Source organism: Malus sylvestris, chromosome 12 (genome assembly GCF_916048215.2).
Source record: "Malus sylvestris chromosome 12, drMalSylv7.2, whole genome shotgun sequence".
Lineage (NCBI taxonomy): Eukaryota > Viridiplantae > Streptophyta > Magnoliopsida > Rosales > Rosaceae > Malus > Malus sylvestris.
This window is the reverse complement of record NC_062271.1, coordinates 31294540-31314165: the sequence shown is the minus strand read 5'-3', so window position 1 is coordinate 31314165 and position 19626 is coordinate 31294540. Positions and strand designations below refer to the sequence as shown.

The 19626-nt window shown below is 37.5% G+C and overlaps 1 protein-coding gene and 2 pseudogenes across 7 annotated transcripts in view; 2 read left to right on the top strand and 1 right to left on the bottom strand.

The window, feature by feature from the left end:
- The window catches only part of LOC126592565 (disease resistance protein RPV1-like), a 94561-nt gene that overhangs the window by 12729 nt on the left and 62206 nt on the right, over positions 1-19626 (top strand). For 3 of the 7 annotated variants that reach the window (XM_050258296.1, XM_050258295.1, XM_050258297.1), the window contains exon 5: positions 13544-13556. In XM_050258296.1, coding sequence (XP_050114253.1) covers positions 13544-13556 — 13 coding nt within the window. Of the gene's footprint in view, positions 1-10068; positions 10128-10266; positions 10470-10839; positions 11079-13543; positions 13557-14202; positions 14369-19626 lie in introns of those variants that run through there. The other 4 variants (XM_050258301.1, XM_050258300.1, XM_050258302.1 and 1 more) reach the window with 4 other exon arrangements.
- LOC126592578 (protein RTF1 homolog) overlaps positions 1-19626 on the bottom strand; it is a 35403-nt pseudogene that overhangs the window by 6084 nt on the left and 9693 nt on the right.
- LOC126592586 (uncharacterized) lies at positions 77-1937 on the top strand (annotated as a pseudogene).

The window sequence follows — 19626 nt, the reverse complement described above, 5'->3', positions numbered from 1 at the left end:
GAAAGTGAGGGAAAATGAGAGAAAATCCTTCGGCGATTGATGCTCAGAGGAGAGAGAGAGAGAGAGAGAGAGAGAGAGAGAGAGAGAGAGATTTGTAGAGAGAGAACAGCCATAGCAGCCCCAAAATTTTATACAAGAGAAGAAAAGTCGAAGAAGGTGGATACGTGTCAGTGACATTCGCCCGAAACTGGATCATCTACGGCCAGCATCATTACTTCTTCCTGCAACTTATTGCAATAAAGAATAAAAAAACTTCCACGTAGTTCTTTTTTTAATTAATTTACCATTTTGTTCCAACATAGTATAAAGCTGTCATTTTCCCTCCGATTTTCTTTTTCCCTTGGATTTTCTCGGGAAACAAACAGAAAATATGGAAGGAGAGGAGCTGCGTCGTTCCGAAGCAGACACGGTCGATCTTCTGAATCAATTCGAATCCCCAACTGTAAGTAATTCGTACTTGTATGTTAGTAGATAATCAGTGATTGCAAGTTTAGCATCTCTGTTTTCGGTAAAGACGCAGACTTTGTGTTTGGTGAAATGCCCCATAGAGTTTTGTATATATAGGTTTTATTCGTGCTTGGTTGGTGTACCTTCACAAAGTGTAATTTTCGTGTCGAAAAGTACAGATAGTTGATCCCAAATGAGTTGACCCATGCGTATGTAAAACTAACAGCTTGGTTATACTTGAATTTCATATTTTTTTGGAAAATGTCCATTCAGTGTTAGTTCAAATTCAAAATGTTGATTCAGTGTAAGTTCATTACTGTTACTGAGTCTGGGATTTCAATAACGGTCCAAGTATGCCTTATGATTGTGTGTGTGTGTGTGTGTGTGTGTAATTGTGGGTGCATTATGATTTTGTGTAGAGGTGTTCTCTTTTTTTTTAATTTTGGAAGGGTTCTCAGTTGTGTTTTTGGAGTATGTTGTAATGCCATTGTCTTATACATTGTTCTTTCCTCTTGATTGAAACCAGAGATGAAGTGGGATTTCTTCACCCGTCCCAGTTTTCCAAGCTGAATAAAGAGGCAGGCCATTCCTCACCCTCATCTGATGGCAACTCAGTTTTTTGGAATAGGGATCATAAGTTGGGGATTTCAACACAAGTTCTTTTTCCGTTAAATGAGGCTGTTAAGCATGCGTTTATGGCAGCAAGTAGACAATATAAAGCACTTAACAGCAAATCAGATGTATCTGGGGATGAGAAGTCTTTGTATGTGTCATTATCTTTGGATAATAGTTTTGAAAGTGACGTCATGAAGCATAGCAGGGGCCTTTGTTGCTAAGTAGTGATTTCGGCACTGCATGGCATTCCAGGTTTTCCCCCTTTTCATTTTCGGTTCAGTAGTACTTTTTCCTCTCTCTTATACTTGTTCTAACATAATTGTTTTAAAATAGTAGCAGCTATGCATGTGAAGCAACGGTCCTTAGTAGCGTCATGTTCTTTGGTTTCCTGATATGGAGATTCATCTATCTTCCTCTAGAGTTTTTTTATGTGCAATTATTTACTATAATTATATATCAATAATTTTGGATCTTCTTGATCTTGTCTGCTTTTCAATTTATGTCATGACACCTACTTGATCTTGTATATGTGACGCAGGAAGCTCGTTGTGTCGCAGAAGCATAAGCTCTTAGCATTTTTGGATAAACAACATGTGTGGTTAATTGTTTTGCCATCTTTGTTGTCATTTTTATTCTTTCTATGCATGTTTTTGGTTGCAATTTAACAACTGATTGTAGAAACTTTTGTCTTTGTATGTTGATGCTTCTTAATAGTGGTGGTGCCGTGCATATTCTTGGTTAAATTAATCGAGTACATCCGTAATTTGGAATAGTTCTTTTCTAAATTGGCAAGAATTTTTTCAGTCGAGGAGATTGTTGGATACTTCTGCTAATTGGATCAACAGAAGCAATAGCCAGTGATTGGTGGTATCTTTTGGCAGGATTACAAGGACTTTGTTGCGGATGGGATTCAAACAGAACCTTTCAACTTGATTAACGAGGAGAGGGAAGAAGGTTATTTTAATGCAGATGGAAAGTATATTGCATATGCCTTTAAAAATGAAGTCAAGGTAAACATGTTTATCATTTTTGGCAATAAGCATGTTTATAATTCTTGGGTAGTTAATGCTAGAGTGTTTATCGTACAATTAGGTTCCTGGATGTTACAGATGATTTGCTATGCGTGTAGAGCATAAAATATTTTTTATACTGAAGCTTTCATCTCTCTGATTAAATTTAGTTGAATTAAGTAATCCAGTCGATTACTTAATTCAGTAAAAGAGACAACCAAAGAACAACGTGGAGGTGGAGTCAAATACAAAATCATAGAATCAGAAACTAAGGTAATCTTTATGCATTTTGTTTGATTTGTTTGAATAGGATGATTTATAACTGTTTCAGTATTATGTTTCTTCGTATGCAGATTACCATATGTATTTGAGAGCACAGCTGATGTAAGTTCTCTCTTTATGCCTCTATCTCTCTGTGCATCGATATGTTTTCTGGCAATTTTATTCTTCTGTATGCATTATGTTTATCCTGAACCAAAGGTTCCTAATCTTTTATTTATGAGTGTGTGTTGCTCGGTCTCCAATGATTATTTATATTTTCCGGGGGTATAATGGGAGGAAAAATCCATTCAACCTCCACCAAATTGTAGGGAATCCAATTAAGCTTTGAAAATTGCAGATTTATAAACTATGAGTAGAGTTTCCGGGCAATATAGTCATTTCTTAATGGGCAATGAATAATTAAGGTTTGAAATCGAAAAGTAGATTGCAAATGTCGTTCATGATGAAAAACCTACAGGAACATTAGTTCTTAGCATATGTGAAACATGTGTGAATTTTAATCACAAAATGCAGTTGTACTCGAAACTGAGAGAGTGGCGTTTAATTGTTCTCCTAAGGGATGTGGTTGATCTTACCCTTTATATGTTTAATATTATATATACTTAGTTGAGTTATTTTTTCCTTTTGGGATTCAGGGCCATACACTATTGATCCCTCAAATTTTTCGCCATGAAGCAAAATGTGGTGACTCACGCAGACAGCTAACTCCTTTTCAATAGAAAGGAATAGCCAAACTAACCCAGCCACTACAAGAAAACAGGGCTTCAGTGATGATGGCAATGCGTCATTGAATACTACAAATTCGTCATATAATAGTATATGTGACGAATTTCTGTCGTCACAAAGGCTGTCACCTATGTGGCGTCACTGATTGTATATGTGACGAATTTGTGATTTGTCACCTGTTCTTAGTATACGTGGCACCCGATTCCTCACATATTTTCAAACCCAAATGCCAATCTTGATTTGTGATGTTATAAGCATCACAAATCCTAAAATTATGTGATGAATAGGTATATCGTCACCTGCTCCTTTAAATTGTTTATATTATATTTTAATCCATTTATTCTTTTACATTTTATCATTTTAGTAATTAAACTAGCATTTCAGCTTAATGTAATTCTGTAAATGGCAAGTACATACTATGAAACTCAATGAAAAAAAATTTCTTATAATTCAAATATGGGTAGTTTTTACATTAACATGTCCACATTAACCTACAATACATCCCAATTGTAAACCATTCCAGTAGACATATCAAGAACTGTTTCACTCAAACAAAACGGTTAGGTAACCCAAATATTGTTCAAACACATAACTTACAGAAAACATTATAGGAAGAAAAAAAGTGTTGATACACTTCTACAGTACACTTGACCAAAAGGTATGCATATTAACACCTATTTAAGTTATTAAACCACTTTACCTGTATATATTCGTAACAGCACCTGGAATTATAGGTGGTGATATAACGAATACCATGATTGACCTGCAAAAGACATAAATGGATTCACACAAGTTATTTGCTGGCCAAGCTAGTTGGACCTTTTTTTCCATATTAGTGGATCTAGCCGAACGCAAAGAGACCATTCCTGAAAAACAGTGAGACACAAATATTCAATCCCAAATGACGACTAATTTATATATAAAGCAAAGCAAGTAGACTTGGTGAGTAACAAGAATCCCAACTAAAATCTCAAACAAAAATCCATCACAACAAAAGAGAATACAACACGTACACAATTACTCATATGAGCTAACAAAAGGGTTAGAAGTCAAGCAACCAAGTACCAACCTGTAATTGAAAATTAATATAAAAAAAATGAGTTAACCAAACATCCGAAATGATCCAAATGTAGATTCCCAAAAAACACAAGAAAGAAAAATATTGAAGTACTAATCTACACTAGTGAAGGGATAAGGGTTTGAACTTGAGACGCAGTTAGTTGACTAAGAATGTCAGGGCAATCCATCACTCATTATTAACTCTTTGTTTCTTTTTTTCTTTCTTTTACATGAAGAAAGTTGAAGTTGCACTCCAAAACTAATTAAAAATAGACCAAACATTTCTCATAATACAAGATTTAACTTTCCAACAGCACCACACAACATTTTTCCCCTTCTAATTGACGACCTCAAAAAAACTTACCTCACATGTATTCTATCATGTCCTTTTTTAGAAAGAAAAAATTACTATTATTAAGGAGTGAGGGGAGAGTTCCAAACTATTACATTAATCGAGGAAAATGGAGAGTTTCGAACCGAGACACATAAGTAGAAACTCAACATCCAATCCAATAGGAATTAGTAATTTAGATTTGAGGTTAGGTATCAAATAGCAAGTTGAATTAAGTTAGGACAAGTCAGACTCAACCTACTAAAATTGAACCATATACAACTAGTATTGTAGGATAAGTGTTCATTTATATGGTCCTCTTTTCCGATGGACCCTTTGCCTATGAATTTTTCTCAAATGTCACATATCACCTTATGTATTGTTATCTTTCTTTTTCACAGCAACTACCAATTCAGCCCCATTATATTTATGTGGTCCCTCCAAATATAATATCCTCTCACATCAAAGCTGTGACTTTGTCATGCGTGTTTTACAAGAAAACTTGTCGGTAATAGAGAGATTTTTCAATATGATCGGAATACGGGATGATACTGTGAACACGAAAAATTCCTGAAACGAAAGAGACAAGAACGAACGTGCACAAACAAATATTTGTGTTTGATGATTTTGGGTTACAATCTCTCTCTATTTTGATCCTCTGATTCGATCTCCGTAAGGTGTGTATTTGTGGATGTGCGATTGATCCAAAGGGCCGTTGGGCTTGATCTAAGGATGAACGTTCTTCAAGGGCCGTGGACTTGATCTTGAAGGTGGATTTGAGCAGATCTTCAAAGGGGCTTTTGGGCTTGATCTTGAAGAACAGTGATGAACGGATCTCTAAGGGCTTTTGGGCTTGATCTTGAAGAACAGTGATGAACGGATCTTCAAGGGCTTTTGGGCTTGATCTTGAAGAACAGTGATGAACGGATCTTCAAGGAGTTTTGGGCTTGATCTTGAAGAACGGTTGGATGTGTGGATTTGTTGATGTTTGTTGATCTAAGGGCCGTCGGGGCTTGATCTTGGATGAATGGGTGATGAACGATGGTGCTTTCTTCAAGGGTCGTCGGGGCTTGATCTTGGAAAAACGATGAACGAAGAACGAAGAACACTTTCTTCAAGGGTCGTCGGGGCTTGATCTTGAATTGGTGGATGATTGTTGATCCAAAGGGCCGTTGGGGCTTGATCTTGGAAGAACGATGAACGAAGAACGAAGAAGGCTTTCTTGATTCTTCGGGAACCTGGATGCTTGAGAGCTTCGGAGTTTCAGAGCTTCAGAGCTTCAAGGTGTAATATGAATCGGTCCCCCCCCCCCAAATGAATGAAATGGGCTTGTATTTATAGAAATTTCCAAGGCCTAATTTTGAATATAATATTCCAGATGAAATAAGTCGTTTCTGCCAGGTATTGACACGTGTCCTATTTGATGACTTTTCCAACTCATTTCAATCTTCGTTGAGTCACACGCTACGTGTAAAATTTATGTAATACATGAGCGTTGACACTTTGATTTATCGGTCAACATTTATTTACGAAATTTCGATGTCTACATATACAATACGTGTAACTATACAAATAGTGAGATATGTGTGTTATTAAAATTTTCTATCACTTATATAAAAACACGTGATGTAACACTCGTATTCCAGTCACACTAAAAAATTTCTCTTGGTAATAGACGGTGACGGAGCTAACAACGTTTTTTTTCAGACCAATAGATGAAGCTTGAGTACCACTTTGGCAAGTCAGACTAAACCTACTAAAATTGAACCATTTACAACTAGTATTGTAGGATAAGTGTTCATTTATATGGTCCTCTTTTCCGATGGACCCTTTGCCTATGAATTTTTCTCAAATGTCACATATCACCTTATGTATTGTTATCTTTCTTTTTCACAGCAACTACCAATTCAGCCCCATTATATTTATGTGGTCCCACCAAATATAATATCCTCTCACGCCAAATATAATATCCTCCAAATATAATTTGTCTCCATTGGCACTAGCTGTTTTAGATTCCAATAGAGCCTCACATTATAAAATCACTTCTCCAGAAAACATAAATGATAGCTCTAGCAATTGACTGCAGAGTATAAAGTGGTAACTTAAAACAATTATGTATGTTTTCATCTTGCATCAAAAACAGAAGCATTCTAGAAAATAATTTCATCCTGCAAGAAAAATAGAAGCATTCCAGAAAAATAATTTCATCCTACAATTCACAGTAAAAAGAAAAATATGGAAAAGTAAAAAGCAAATAGAAAATTGATTAAAAATCCTCCATATATAATAATAAATCTAGTTTAAAATCCTCAATCATAGAATTAAACAGCCAGGCACAAATACATATAGATCTAGAAAAATCAAAACCAAAATTTACCCAAATTAGAGGCTGCAGAGTGCGGATGTGCAGGATTTTGGTTTCCAGTGAAAATTATTATGTGACGTGTTGATGCACAAAAATGGAGTGGTCTTGGAACAACATGAATCCGACCGTGAATCTGCAAGAAAGTAAAGAACACAAAATGTATCGTGGTTCACCCCAATGTTTGGGCTACGTCCACACTGATGTTGATATTGTTTCACTTTGAATGGTGAATATACAAGAAGGCTAGAGGCAGTGTGCTCTCTAGCCTATTTTCTCTCTTCCCATGGCCTAAACCTTGACCTCCCTTAATGAGGAGAGTGAGGAGTCATTTTATAGAATAAGGGTTATTACATATTTGCCCTTCATTTATTACATAATTACATTTGAGTCCCTCGAGTATTTATACGATGTCTAAATACGAAGGCCCTAAATATGGTGCAAACATGACGGTTTCTAAAAAAGCGTCACTTATTTTACCCAAATGGAATAAATTTTTGCACGCCACAAAAAATTCCGTCACCTAATCCATATTTTCTTGTAGTGAGCTGGGAAATAACGTTCACCAATCATTGTCTTGACACTTTTACTTAAGTGAATACATTGTTGTTCATTATGGCCGTCTTTCCAAGATCAAGCCCCTTGCTCAGTTGGATAAAGTTTGCATCCTCAGTTGTGCCGTATCGACATGTTTGGATTTTTGGGTGCCCCTCTCATGTAGTAAAACGAATAATTATCTTCAGTTGCTGTTTATTGGCCTCGCTGTAAGTTTGGACAAACTTTGTTGATCCCATATTCTTTATTCTAATAAATTGCATTTATTTTCTCTTTTGTATTCATACTGATACATGCATGATCTTGGCTACTGGAGGTGCAAGATTTCTGGGGCGCCACTGAGTATTGGGGTGGAGTCGGTAGACTTGAATCTCAAGAGGTTTGACAAAGGTATTTATAATTTTTTTCCCATTTTGATTTACCATGGTTTAACAGGTAGTTTAGTGGGAAAACCTAGAAATAGATTTTTGCTTATAACATTCTTTCCCTGGTGATAACTAAGAAATTCGGAGTAAATGGATTTGTGAATTCGAATGACAATGACAAACTAGTGCACGAGATGAAAAATGATTTACTATTCTTATGATGTGTGGGACATGAATCAACATAGATAGTTAAGTAGTAACTTTGACTTTGTATTTTTATTTTTTTTCTACTTTTCATCTACCCAAGTCTACAATGCACATGCGACTAAGGAAAAGACCGAGACATCAACCGGTGCAGAAGCTCCTGATAGGACTAATTGCAGACAGCTTTGAAACTACCTCTTCTATTCAAACGTGGAGGAGAGAAACTCCACCACGTTTGATGCAAAGCAATTCGTCTCAAATTGTAGCTTCCTCGATTTCTCAAATCTCAACGATCAATCTGCAGTGTCCCTCAAGTGGTTTCTCTCAAACTCTTACGATTTGCATTTTGTTTCTCTCCCTACACTCTCATCAGCACTATCACTGCTCTCTCAGATGAGCACTACAAATTTAAGCCTGATGCTGGTACGTGATTTCCACTCCATCTCATCTCTTTTTTTTCAAATTTTACGGTAATTTTTAAACCTTTTGTACAATCAGGTAAATCTCCATATAATTGAATAATAGAGATTTTTTTTTTGTCTCTCTTTTTTAGCTCCTTCATCAGTTCATTGGCTTTGACGTTTGACTTAAGTAAATGGGAAATCATTAATTGGTATGGATCAAGATATATTTCTTTTGTGTTTTGGATAATTTAAGGGGATGTACAAATAGATGGGAACAGTAGAATTCATTTTGATAAAAAAAAAAGAAAAAAAAAAGAGAAAATAAATTTGCTGGATTATACTTCTTGGTTGTTTGATGAAGTTCGCACTATTAAATGGATTGACAAATTTAGTTTTTTTATATGGAATTCTTACTGATTCCAATTCATAATATATAGCAAGAGAAAAATCATGGGCAAAGCAAAAAAGAATAGGCACCAATTCAACAACATGGTGGCCAAGAAAAAGGATGCCCATTCCCAAACAAGCAAGACCAGAGATTGAATAGGAAAAATCATAAACACAGCAGATGTGCGGTGCCAACCTTTTGATATGGACATGTATATTTTCATATTTGAACGATGAGCAGTTGAAGACTGCCAATCTTTTGATACTATGATTATTTTGAGTACATGATACTATGAACTTATGTACATGAATTAAGCGTTTATATCATCTCTATCTTTTGAACATTGAGCAATTGGACACTGCCAACTTTTGATAGTTATGAACATTGTCAACCTCTATCTTAGGTATAGAAATCTAGCCTTAATAAATTATGTTTTCTGTATGTACATATTATCAAAACATTTTAAACACCCGCAGCAACGCGCGGGCACTATAGCTAGTTTTCGTCTAAATCAAAATTTGGTCCAAACCAAGTCAAATTTTGCAGTAGGATATTTTCAAACTAGCCCTCTTGAAGTTGTTTTATCAGTGGTGTAGTGTACTGGACTGTGTTCCTATAAACTGAAAAATCTCTTATCATTGTGTGAACCATAAGGCACCGCGTATAATTTGCCGTTAAAGTGGAAAAAAATAGCGCCTCGTAGAATTTAGGGTGTAAAACCACAAGTCAACTTACCGTGTAGAATTTGGCGTTGTAGTGGAAAAAAAAGAGCACCTCAAAGAATTTAGGGTGTAGAACCACAAGTCAACTTACCGTGTAGAATTTGGCGTTGTAGTGGAAAAAAAAAAGAGCACCTGATAGAATTTAGGGTGTAGAACCATAAGTCAACTTACCAATACTCAAGTCTTCAGTCAACTGCGCCGTGTAGGCGGGTTTATTAATTATAAGAAGAAGAAAGTACTTCTGGAATAAAAAAAGAAAATCAATATCGCCAAACAACCTTCAATTTGCCTAAAGAAATTGAAGGCAATGGATAACTGGTCCAGCTTAGGGAAGCTGTTAATTATGGTGATGGTGTTACTATCCTACCACTATGCTCATCGCAATTCCGGTCTTGTCTTTGATGTCCTTATCTTCCTCCTCTGCTCCCTCGGCCTCATCTTTCGCCAAATGAATATCTCCGTCCCCGATAAAACCTCATCCTCGTCCTCGTCCTCGTCCTCGCCCTCATCCTCATCGTCCTCCTCCGCCTCCCCATCCTTGTCTTCCTTCTCAAAAGGCTTGCTCTACGAAGTGTTCATAAGCTTCAAAGGCGAAGACACACGTAAAAACTTCATGGGCCACCTCCACGAAGCATTGACAAAGGCCGGAATCAACACCTTCATTGACGACGAACTAAGAAGAGGAGAAGATATAACTACCGAACTTGTGCAAGCAATCCAGGGTTCTAGGATCTCTATCATCATCTTCTCAAGACGGTACTCAGACTCCAGCTGGTGTCTTGAGGAGCTGGTTAAGATCATGGAGTGTAGAAGAACGCTAGGGCAATTAGTTTTGCCAATATTCTATGACGTTGACCCTTCGCATGTCAGGAAACAGACTGGTAGTTTTGCACAATCGTTTCTGAAACATACAGATGAAAAAAAGGTAGAGAGGTGGAGAGCTGCTCTTACTGAAGCTTCGAATTTGTCTGGCTGGGATCTCAGAAACACTTTGGACGGGTACTTACTAATTTCTTTTCTTATGAATTAAGGCTTTAACGTACCTTTGCTTGTTAATTTGAAATCATGCGATTTCTTAGACCTCTGTAATAAAATCATACAATAAAGCTTAAACTGTTAAGGCTACATTAATCACAGTTGGGAAGCCGCCGGCGACTGGCTGCGGAGGGAAGGGATGCTGGTTTTTTTGTTTGTTTTTCTTATTTAAATTTTAATTGATGTTTGCTAAGTTTAAACACACCACCTCAAAAAAAAAAAATTGTCTTAATTAAAATCTCTAGTCATGATAAATAATTTTGTGTATTAATTAGTTCAATTTCGTTGTATAACAATCTTCGTTTTGCTTCTCAACTTGACTAATTAATGCCAGGCATGAAGCAAAGTTTATCAGGATGATTACCAATGAAGTCACTACGAAGTTGAACAACAAATACTTCGACGTAGCGCCCTATCAAGTCGGAATAGATACTCGAGTGCAAGATATCAGTAATTATTTAGGGATCGGAGATTCATATGATGTTCGTGTGATTGGAATTTCGGGCATGGGTGGAATAGGTAAAACAACGATTGCTAAAGCCATTTATAACAGATTTTATGAAAGGTTTGAAGGTAAAAGATTCCTTGAAAAAGTGAGGGAAAAGAAGCTAGAAAATTGCCAAAACAACTTCTTTTCGATATCTTGCAAACCAAGACAAAGGTAAGCAGTGTTGTTGCAGGGACCGCCTTGGTAAGGGAAAGATTTCGACGCTTAAAGGTACTTGTCATAGTTGATGATGTAGATGATGTGAAGCAGCTACGCGAATTAGCTGGAAATTGCCATTCTTTTGGCCTGGGGAGCAGAATCATCATCACAACTAGAAACAAACGTGTGCTAAAAGAATTTGCAGTTGATAAGATATATCGGGCGAAAGTAATGGACCAAGAAGAAGCTCTTGAGCTCCTAAGTTGGCATGCTTTCAGAAGTAGTAGTTGTCCTAGTCAATATCTTGTGCTTGAAAAAGAAGTTGTCAATTACTGTGGAGGATTGCCGCTGGCTCTTGAAGTTTTAGGATCTATTCTTTTCAAACGAAGTGTAGATGAATGGAGAAGTATATTGGATGAATTGAAAATGATTCTTGTGGAGAAATTCAGGCACAACTGAAAATAAGCTACGACGGGCTAAATGATAATTACAAGAGGCGGATATTCCTCGATATAGCTTGTTTTTTTATCGAAATGGACAAGAATGATGTCGTGCAAATCTTGGATGGTTGTGGCTTTTATGCAACAACAGGAATCGAGGTCCTCCTTAACCGGTGCCTTGTGACTATTAATAGAGAAAATAAGATTATGATGCATGATTTGCTTCGGGATATGGGTAGAGATATCGTGCATGCAGAAAATCCCGATTTCCCTGGAGAACAGAGTAGATTGTGGCATCCTGAAGATGTAAATGATGTATTGATAGACAAATTTGTAAGTACTTTCCTAATCAAACTTTATGTTAAACGTGTAAGCATATGTAAGTTAGTAATCTAACTTTTTTTCATGCAAAGCCTTCTCTTATTTGGAGTCTGTTTTTTTGGATAACAGGGAACTGAAAAAATTGAAGGTCTGGCTTTGAATTTGCCAAGTCTTGAAGATACTAGTTTCAGTACTGAGGCGTTTCGAAATATGAAGAGACTAAGATTGCTCCAACTAAACTATGTTCGGCTCGCTGGGGGATACCAATGTCTTTCCAAAAAATTAAGATGGTTGTGCTGGCATGGATTCCCATTGGAGTTCATACCAATAGAACTGTGTCAACCAAACATAGTCGCTATCGACATGCAGTACAGCAGCCTCAGACAAGTTCTTTGTGAGTATTCTGGGGTGAGTAAAATGCGTAACCTGAACCAAATTAGGAATTATTTTTATGCTCTTTCCATCTTCTTTTTGGATTAAAATTTTTTATTTAAATTTGATTTTTCTTAACAGTTGCTTGATAAGTTGAAGATTCTGAATCTCAGCCACTCCCACGATCTAACACAATCGCTAGACTTTTTGAAATTCCCAAATCTTGAGAAATTGATACTCAAAGACTGTAAGAGGTTGGCTAAAGTTCACAAGTCCATCGGAGATCTCAAGAGTCTTGTGTTGGTGAATTTGAAAGACTGTGAAACGCTTAAGGCTCTTCCGAGGAGTTTCTACAAGTTGAAATCTGTCAAAACTCTTGTAGTCGATGGTTGTTCAAGATACCAAAGCTTATCCGAGCACTTGGGAGAAATGGCATCATTGGTCACTCTTTATGCAGATGGAACGGCCATAAAAAAAGTACCACCTTCCATCGTACGACTAGAGAAGCTCGAGCGCTTATCTTTGAGTAAATTGAAGTGTTCTTTACAGCTACCTTCCTTACAAGGTTTACGCTCTTTGACAAATTTTGGCGGATAGCAATATAGAGGAAGTGCATAATGATATTGGGAGTAGTCTACCTTGTTTAGTGGAGTTACGTCTAGATGACAATAATTTTGGGAGCCTTCCAAGCCTCAGTGGCCTCTCCAAGCTTATTATACTATCCTTGAATGGTTGCAGAAACCTTGTCGAGATTACAGATTTACCAAAAAGTTTGGGTTTCCTGCACATGGACGACTGCTTTGCATTAGAAAGAATGCCAGATTTTTCAGGCATGTCGACATTCATGTTTCTCGGTTCCCCCAAACTCATTGAGTTTCCAGGCTTGGATAGCGCGTTAAACTCGGGACTCTCACTTTATATGATAACACACAACAATGTCATAGATTTCCTTCTTAAGGATAGCATGCTACAGGTACTCTCTCTCTTCCACACCACCACCCTCTCCTCCCTCCCTCGCAAATATGTGTGTTATGTATGTATTGTAAACGTGAGTCTTCAAAAATAAGTATGTAAATATATTGTATATATTAGGAATCCTTTTTTAGGAAGGATTATTTTTGTTGTGTCCTTTTTAATTTTAGTTTCCTTATAGAACAAGGATTGTATTTGTATATATTTCAAGGAAGTAATACAAGGAAATTACCCCGTAAAAAATTCTATTTGTATTACTCACACAAATCTTGTTCAACATGGTATAGGGATGGACAGGAGGTGGAACCATGAATTTGGTAGGAAGACAAATTCCCGCTTGGTTCAATCATGTCAATGAGGGTACCCAAGTCTCTTTTGAAGTGCCCAAGGAAATTGGTTGTAATGCAAAAGCGTTGGCTGTGTGCCTGGCTTCTGTTCCTCATGATTGCATCAGCTCGTGTTATATTAATGTTATTAATCACACGAAGGGTACTAGTTTTTGTGTCGATATAGTAGATGTTTTTCCCCTTGAAGAGATCCTTTGGCTGGGAAATTTATCGTTGTCGGAAACTCAGTTCAATTTGGAAGAAAGCGATTTGGTCCATGTTATTGCACATTGTCCGGTGAAGAAAATAGGGGTACGTTTAGTATGCGACAAACTTATGACTTTCAAAGGTTCGTTATTTGATTACCATTATATCCCTTATGAACGGGCCTTAGAAGAAATTTCTACCAAAGTTGATGATTTTGATGAGGATTATGAAGATGATGATTTTGATGAGGATGATGACAACACGATGAGGAGGTTTTTTATGAGTACTTGGATGAGGATGGTGAGGAGGAAGAGGAACAAGACGATGGTGAGGAGAAAGAGGACCAAGATGATGATGAGGACCAACAAGGTGCTGATGCATACGATGAAGAGGATGATGAGGAAGACCAAGACGACGACGACTATGTAAGCTAGGAAACTTTCTGGTTTAATCAACTAGTTTGCAGATAGAGTCTGTATTTTTTTGCATGCCTTGATCTGTTTTTAATATGTTCTCTCTTTTTGAACTTTCTTGTTTCTGTGGTGGTTTAATTTAACTTATTAATGCATTTAAGTTTTTAATATGTTCAGAGAATCCCTCTTTTTTTTCTCATGTAGTCGCCAACTATAAGCATTAACGCATGCCTCCTCCCATCATTCTCTGGGACTTGGCACCCAACTATTTCTTCTATTCGCTGCTTTCTTGCCAGGAACCGTTTTTTAGCACCCTGTGGCTTTCCAAACTTCTGAAGAGCAGCCAATGATATTGGCAGCTCAAAATTATGCTTTAGATTTGACTCTCTTCCAAAATCTACAGGGGCACTCATATCAATCAACTTCCCCGCACCAGCGCCGCAGTTTCCAAAGCTGCTGCAGTTGTCGTCATGCCTGCCCGTACTGCTCCTACCACTGATAGTCCCAGATTTTGACCTCCTAATTCCAAACCTCACAACGCAAACCACAATGAACTCTTCCAAGAAGGGCTCCATAAGCCACTTTGCAAGTTTCGACCTTCGAATGGTAATCTTCTTTATATCATCAAAAGTTAATCCATCTAACCTTTCATCATTACTATCAATCATTGTATCATCCCCTGATGATCCATCATCTTCACTACGAGAAGCATCTCTCAACTTACGGTGAGCCTTAGGGTCCTGCTGCTTCAAACGTTTTGCTCGTAACTCATTCAATGCATCATCCTTGAAAGCTGCCCTATCAGCAGATCTGGCTGATGAATGCACCCGAGAGGATGGAAGAGGTGGAGTCTCTTTCCAGGACCGTGGGGCCTTCCCTTTGTCCCACTTTGGTTGGAACTTCTCCTTTAAACTCTTGTCATCTTTCTTCTGTGCTCTTTCGTACAGAATTAGCTCTCTTTGAAGTTCAGACATCTTTGCGAGTTTCTGCCTATCGTCTTCATCCTTGTAAAGATCACTGCCAACATCAAATTCATTGTTGTCCCCCCTCCCTCTTCGAACCACTATCGTTATAACCATATTCTTCCTGGCTACCCCGTTCATCGTCTATTTACGTTGGGTCCAACCTCTTTTTCAAAGGAACTTGAGGTCCAGAGGGCTTCCTGCTTGCATAGCCACGACCATCGTCAGAATCATCACCTCTGGAGTCACTTCCTTCGTCAGAATATGAGCCCTGACGTCTCCTCCTAGATGATGAATGTGAGTGACACGCCCCGACCCTGATATTCCTTGAATACTAGGATAGAAACGTGCTGGCCGACACCCGAGGGTGACGAAAGCCATTAATTGATACAAAAGTTAAGAATAAGAGGTAAATAAGGGTTATGAATTTAAAATACAATATATTAATAATTTAGGAACGTGTTCAAAGCATACAATTAACTAGAGTTATAAAAGAATTAATGTAAAATTGAATAATTAAAAGAATGTGGGTCCTACACCGAGAGGACTCGAATATGCCAATGCGAAAGCATTGATGTCGGGATTGTATGCCTCGAATCCTAAATCCTGAAAGGGGGCGCAAAACAAGGGTGAGTGGACTAAGTTCACATATATATATACACAATACGAAAACTGTTATGAACATCCTAACCCCCAGAGTTTATATATAATGAAAACTACTAACATAACAAGTGACAGGTTTTCTGAAACTCTAGCATGCCATAAAATATCTCAACAGGTATAACGTGGAAAAGCATCATATAAATCATCGCGTATATCGTCTCGTAGATCATCTCATAAACGAGGTGTTCTGTTAGTAGGATCACTGAATAATAATAATACTCCCGGCCCAATGCCTGCACCTAAGTCTCTGTGCCCGTAGCCAGAGATAACTCCCTCCCGGCCCAATGCCTGTCCGTGTCCCTCAGCCTTTCGCTAGGGATTATTTCTCCCGGCCTATGTGCCAACACCAGATCCTCGCCCCAGACGACATAGTGTCCACTAGGTACGCACAAATAATTACGCCTCTCATAAATAACCACTTCATAGTATAAAGTCATCCATTGTCTATACTATAAAGAGGGGTTTCTAAAACATGTTCTAGCATCCTATCGTCATCCATCAGATAGTCTACCAGTTCATGGTTTTTATAGAAAATATGATATATTAAAATATAACTCAATATAGGCCAACAATTAATTCCTCACCAAAAACACGAGACGAAAATCAACATATTTAATAAACATGCTTAACATAAAATCAAATCATAAACTCATAAGACCATAAAATCATATAAATTTTAGAAGGGGTCCACTCACAGATACTCCTTAGTAGTAGAGTTGTGCAGATAAGGATTAAGAATTTCCCCACTAGCAACTTTACCTAAGCACCAAAAAGGTAGTAAATAAATAAAAGGGTCTCTAATGGATGAGGGCTTGAAATAAATAAAATAAAGGGTTTGGGTTGGATGGGTTAGAGCTTAATGGGTTTTTAGGGCTCTAAGGGTTTTGGGGTTAAAAAGGATTAGGGTGCAAAGGTGGTTTGGGCCACACACACTACACAAACACACCCACAAGGCACGGCCCGCATGCCTAGTTACCAAAAACCGGCTTTAAGCCCCAAATAAAAGGAAAAATGCCCTAAGGCCCAGTGGGTCAACAAAATAAATAAAGGAAATAAAATTTATAATTGGGCTGGGTTTTGGTGTTTCTGGGCTGGTCCAAACACGGGCCTAAGGTCTGGGGTGCTTTGGGTGGCCTGAAGGGCCTGCGTGGTGATCGGAGGAGAAAGTCGGAGCTGCTACAGCTTCGGCTAGCGGTTTTCAAGCAAACTAAGGTCCAAACTAAACACCAAAGTCAAGAGAGAAGAGAGTAGAGAATTTTCGTACCCTTGTTTCATTGTGAAACGGTCGTGAGTGCTCGGAAAAAAACCCTCGAAGGTCACGCGTTCGCCGGAAAATATGGGTTTAGCACACTCAAATTGATTTTGTTCCAAAACCTTGTTAAAAAGAAGATGAAACCCATCAAACTACATGCATGCATCATCAACAACGGTTAAAAGGAGATCTAAAACTTACCCAACTAGAAAATTTAGGAAAAACTCGCCGGAGGTCCTTTTTCCTGGGTTTGCCGAACTCGTTGCGATGGGAAAGAGAGACAAGGATGAGGTTTGACGATGATGATGATGTCCTCGAGAAGTGATGCGAAAATTAACTTAACACACAAATTAAACCCTCTTGTATCAATTGTAGTATAAATGAAAGTAGGGATCGTTCTGGACCAGGGATTAGGAGGGCTTGCTAATAACCTCTAAACTGACTTAAAAACATATAAACAAAGTTAAAAACACTAAACTAAGAATGACTTTGGACGAAAATTGGTTTTAAACTTAACTCAAAACACTTAAAAACACAATCTAAAACAAGTACTAACTAATTAGACACTCTAAAGTAAAAGGGGATTTGGTTTTGGATGAATTTAAGTAAAAACAAGTAACTAAATACTTAAAATAGATTTTGGACGAATTTGGTGATTTGAATGGATGATGGGCTAGCTAGAAGGTCTTTCTCCACACATGACACACTTGCATATAAAACGATTTCCAGTTGCTTTTCAATAAACCATGAACCTCAACACCCCAGATTAATTAGGTACGCTTAAATTAATCCTCATATTTTCCTAATTTCATTGAATTGGATGATTGCATACAACAACCCAAAGCATTCCCCACAAGTTCCCTACATGAATTGCATAATAGAGATACAAGCAAGAATCATTAAGTTCTATGAAAATCATAAGCATTGACGAAACACTTGTAACTATGAATTGCATGAAACTTATGCCAAGAATTTACTTAACACGGTTGTGACGAACAATCTTTACTACTTGTGAATATAAGTTCATAACGATTAGGTGAAACTCCCTTACATCCTAGCATCATATTTATGCATGGAAATTAAGCGTCCACTCTCAACCAACATACACAAATCAGTTTTAATTCAAATGGATAAGTAAATTGAATTCACAACTTATGAATTACAACTGAAAGTAATCAAATCATATTGCAAGCATGAACATGGTTTCGAATTCCCCCCTAGTTAAGGGAGGTTTAGTTCCTCATACTTACAAAGCAAAGATAAACAAATTTAGACATTCAAAATAAAAGAAAGAAAACACCTAAAAATGCTCCAACAATCCAACTTGAATGGCAAACACGTCTAAGGGTCTTCCTTCTTCTCTTTGTTGCAGCACAATGTGTGGTTTGATGGATGAGTGGTAAATTATGGTGGTGGATGGATATAGGTGAGTTATGGTGAAGGGTGGATGGGTGGATTGTGTTCTCTTTGGTTTTATTCTCCCTTGTTATGGTGAATGGTGGATGTTTTTATAGGCTAGGGAGATGAGTGTATGGAGTGGTAATTAGTGGATGTAATGGGTGTAGTGGGTGAGTGTTGTTGGGTGGTTGAAATGAGTGGATGTAGTGGTAGGTGAATGTGTTAGGTGGTTGTAATGAGTGAATGTAATGGGTGTAGTGGGTGGATGTTTGGTAATGAGTGGATGTAATGGGTGTAGTGGATGGGTGTTTGGTAATGAGTGGATGTAATGGGTGTAGTGGATGAGTGTTTGGTAATGAGTGGATGTAATGAGTGTAGTGGGTGGATGTTTGGTAATGAGTGTAGTGGGTGGATGTTTGGTAATGAGTGGATGTAATGGGTGTAGTGGATGAGTGTTTGGTAATGAGTGGATGTAATGGGTGTAGTGGATGGATGTTTGGAGTTGTAGGTCAACATACTTGCACACACACATGTTGATTTCTAGCCTTCAAATCTTCAAAAACGTCCATCCTCATGTCTCCATGCTTGCACTATCCAATATTGGCTAAAAAATGCTCTAAAATGCTCCAAAATGCACTTTCTTGCCAACTTTGTTATTATGACCTACAAACACACGAAACTGGCTTAAAATACATAATTAACTAAGAAATAACAACACAAATGCACAAGAACAAGCTAACTAAGTCGTATAAATATGCTCCTATCAAATTCCCCCACACTTAGCTTTTGCTAGTCCTCAAGCAAAACAAAAGAAACAAAACGAAACAAAACAAACAAAACATAACCTAACCTTCCAACATTTGCCTCAGGGATTTTCAATGAAACATGACATGCCAAAGATCACCACTTACATAGAATTAAGCATTCCTTACCCTCGAGCATATTTAATCATAGTCACCATTCACTAGCTCACATTTAATCAATTAAAACAACATTATGAATATAGTAACATGCCTTAGAGAATTTCCTCAATTCCTTACTAGATACACTCTTATTGTCACACAAGAATTTCTGACTACACTCCCTATACTAGGTATATGTGAGAAGATTAATGTAAACATGAAAACTAGTACTCACATATGTTTTTCA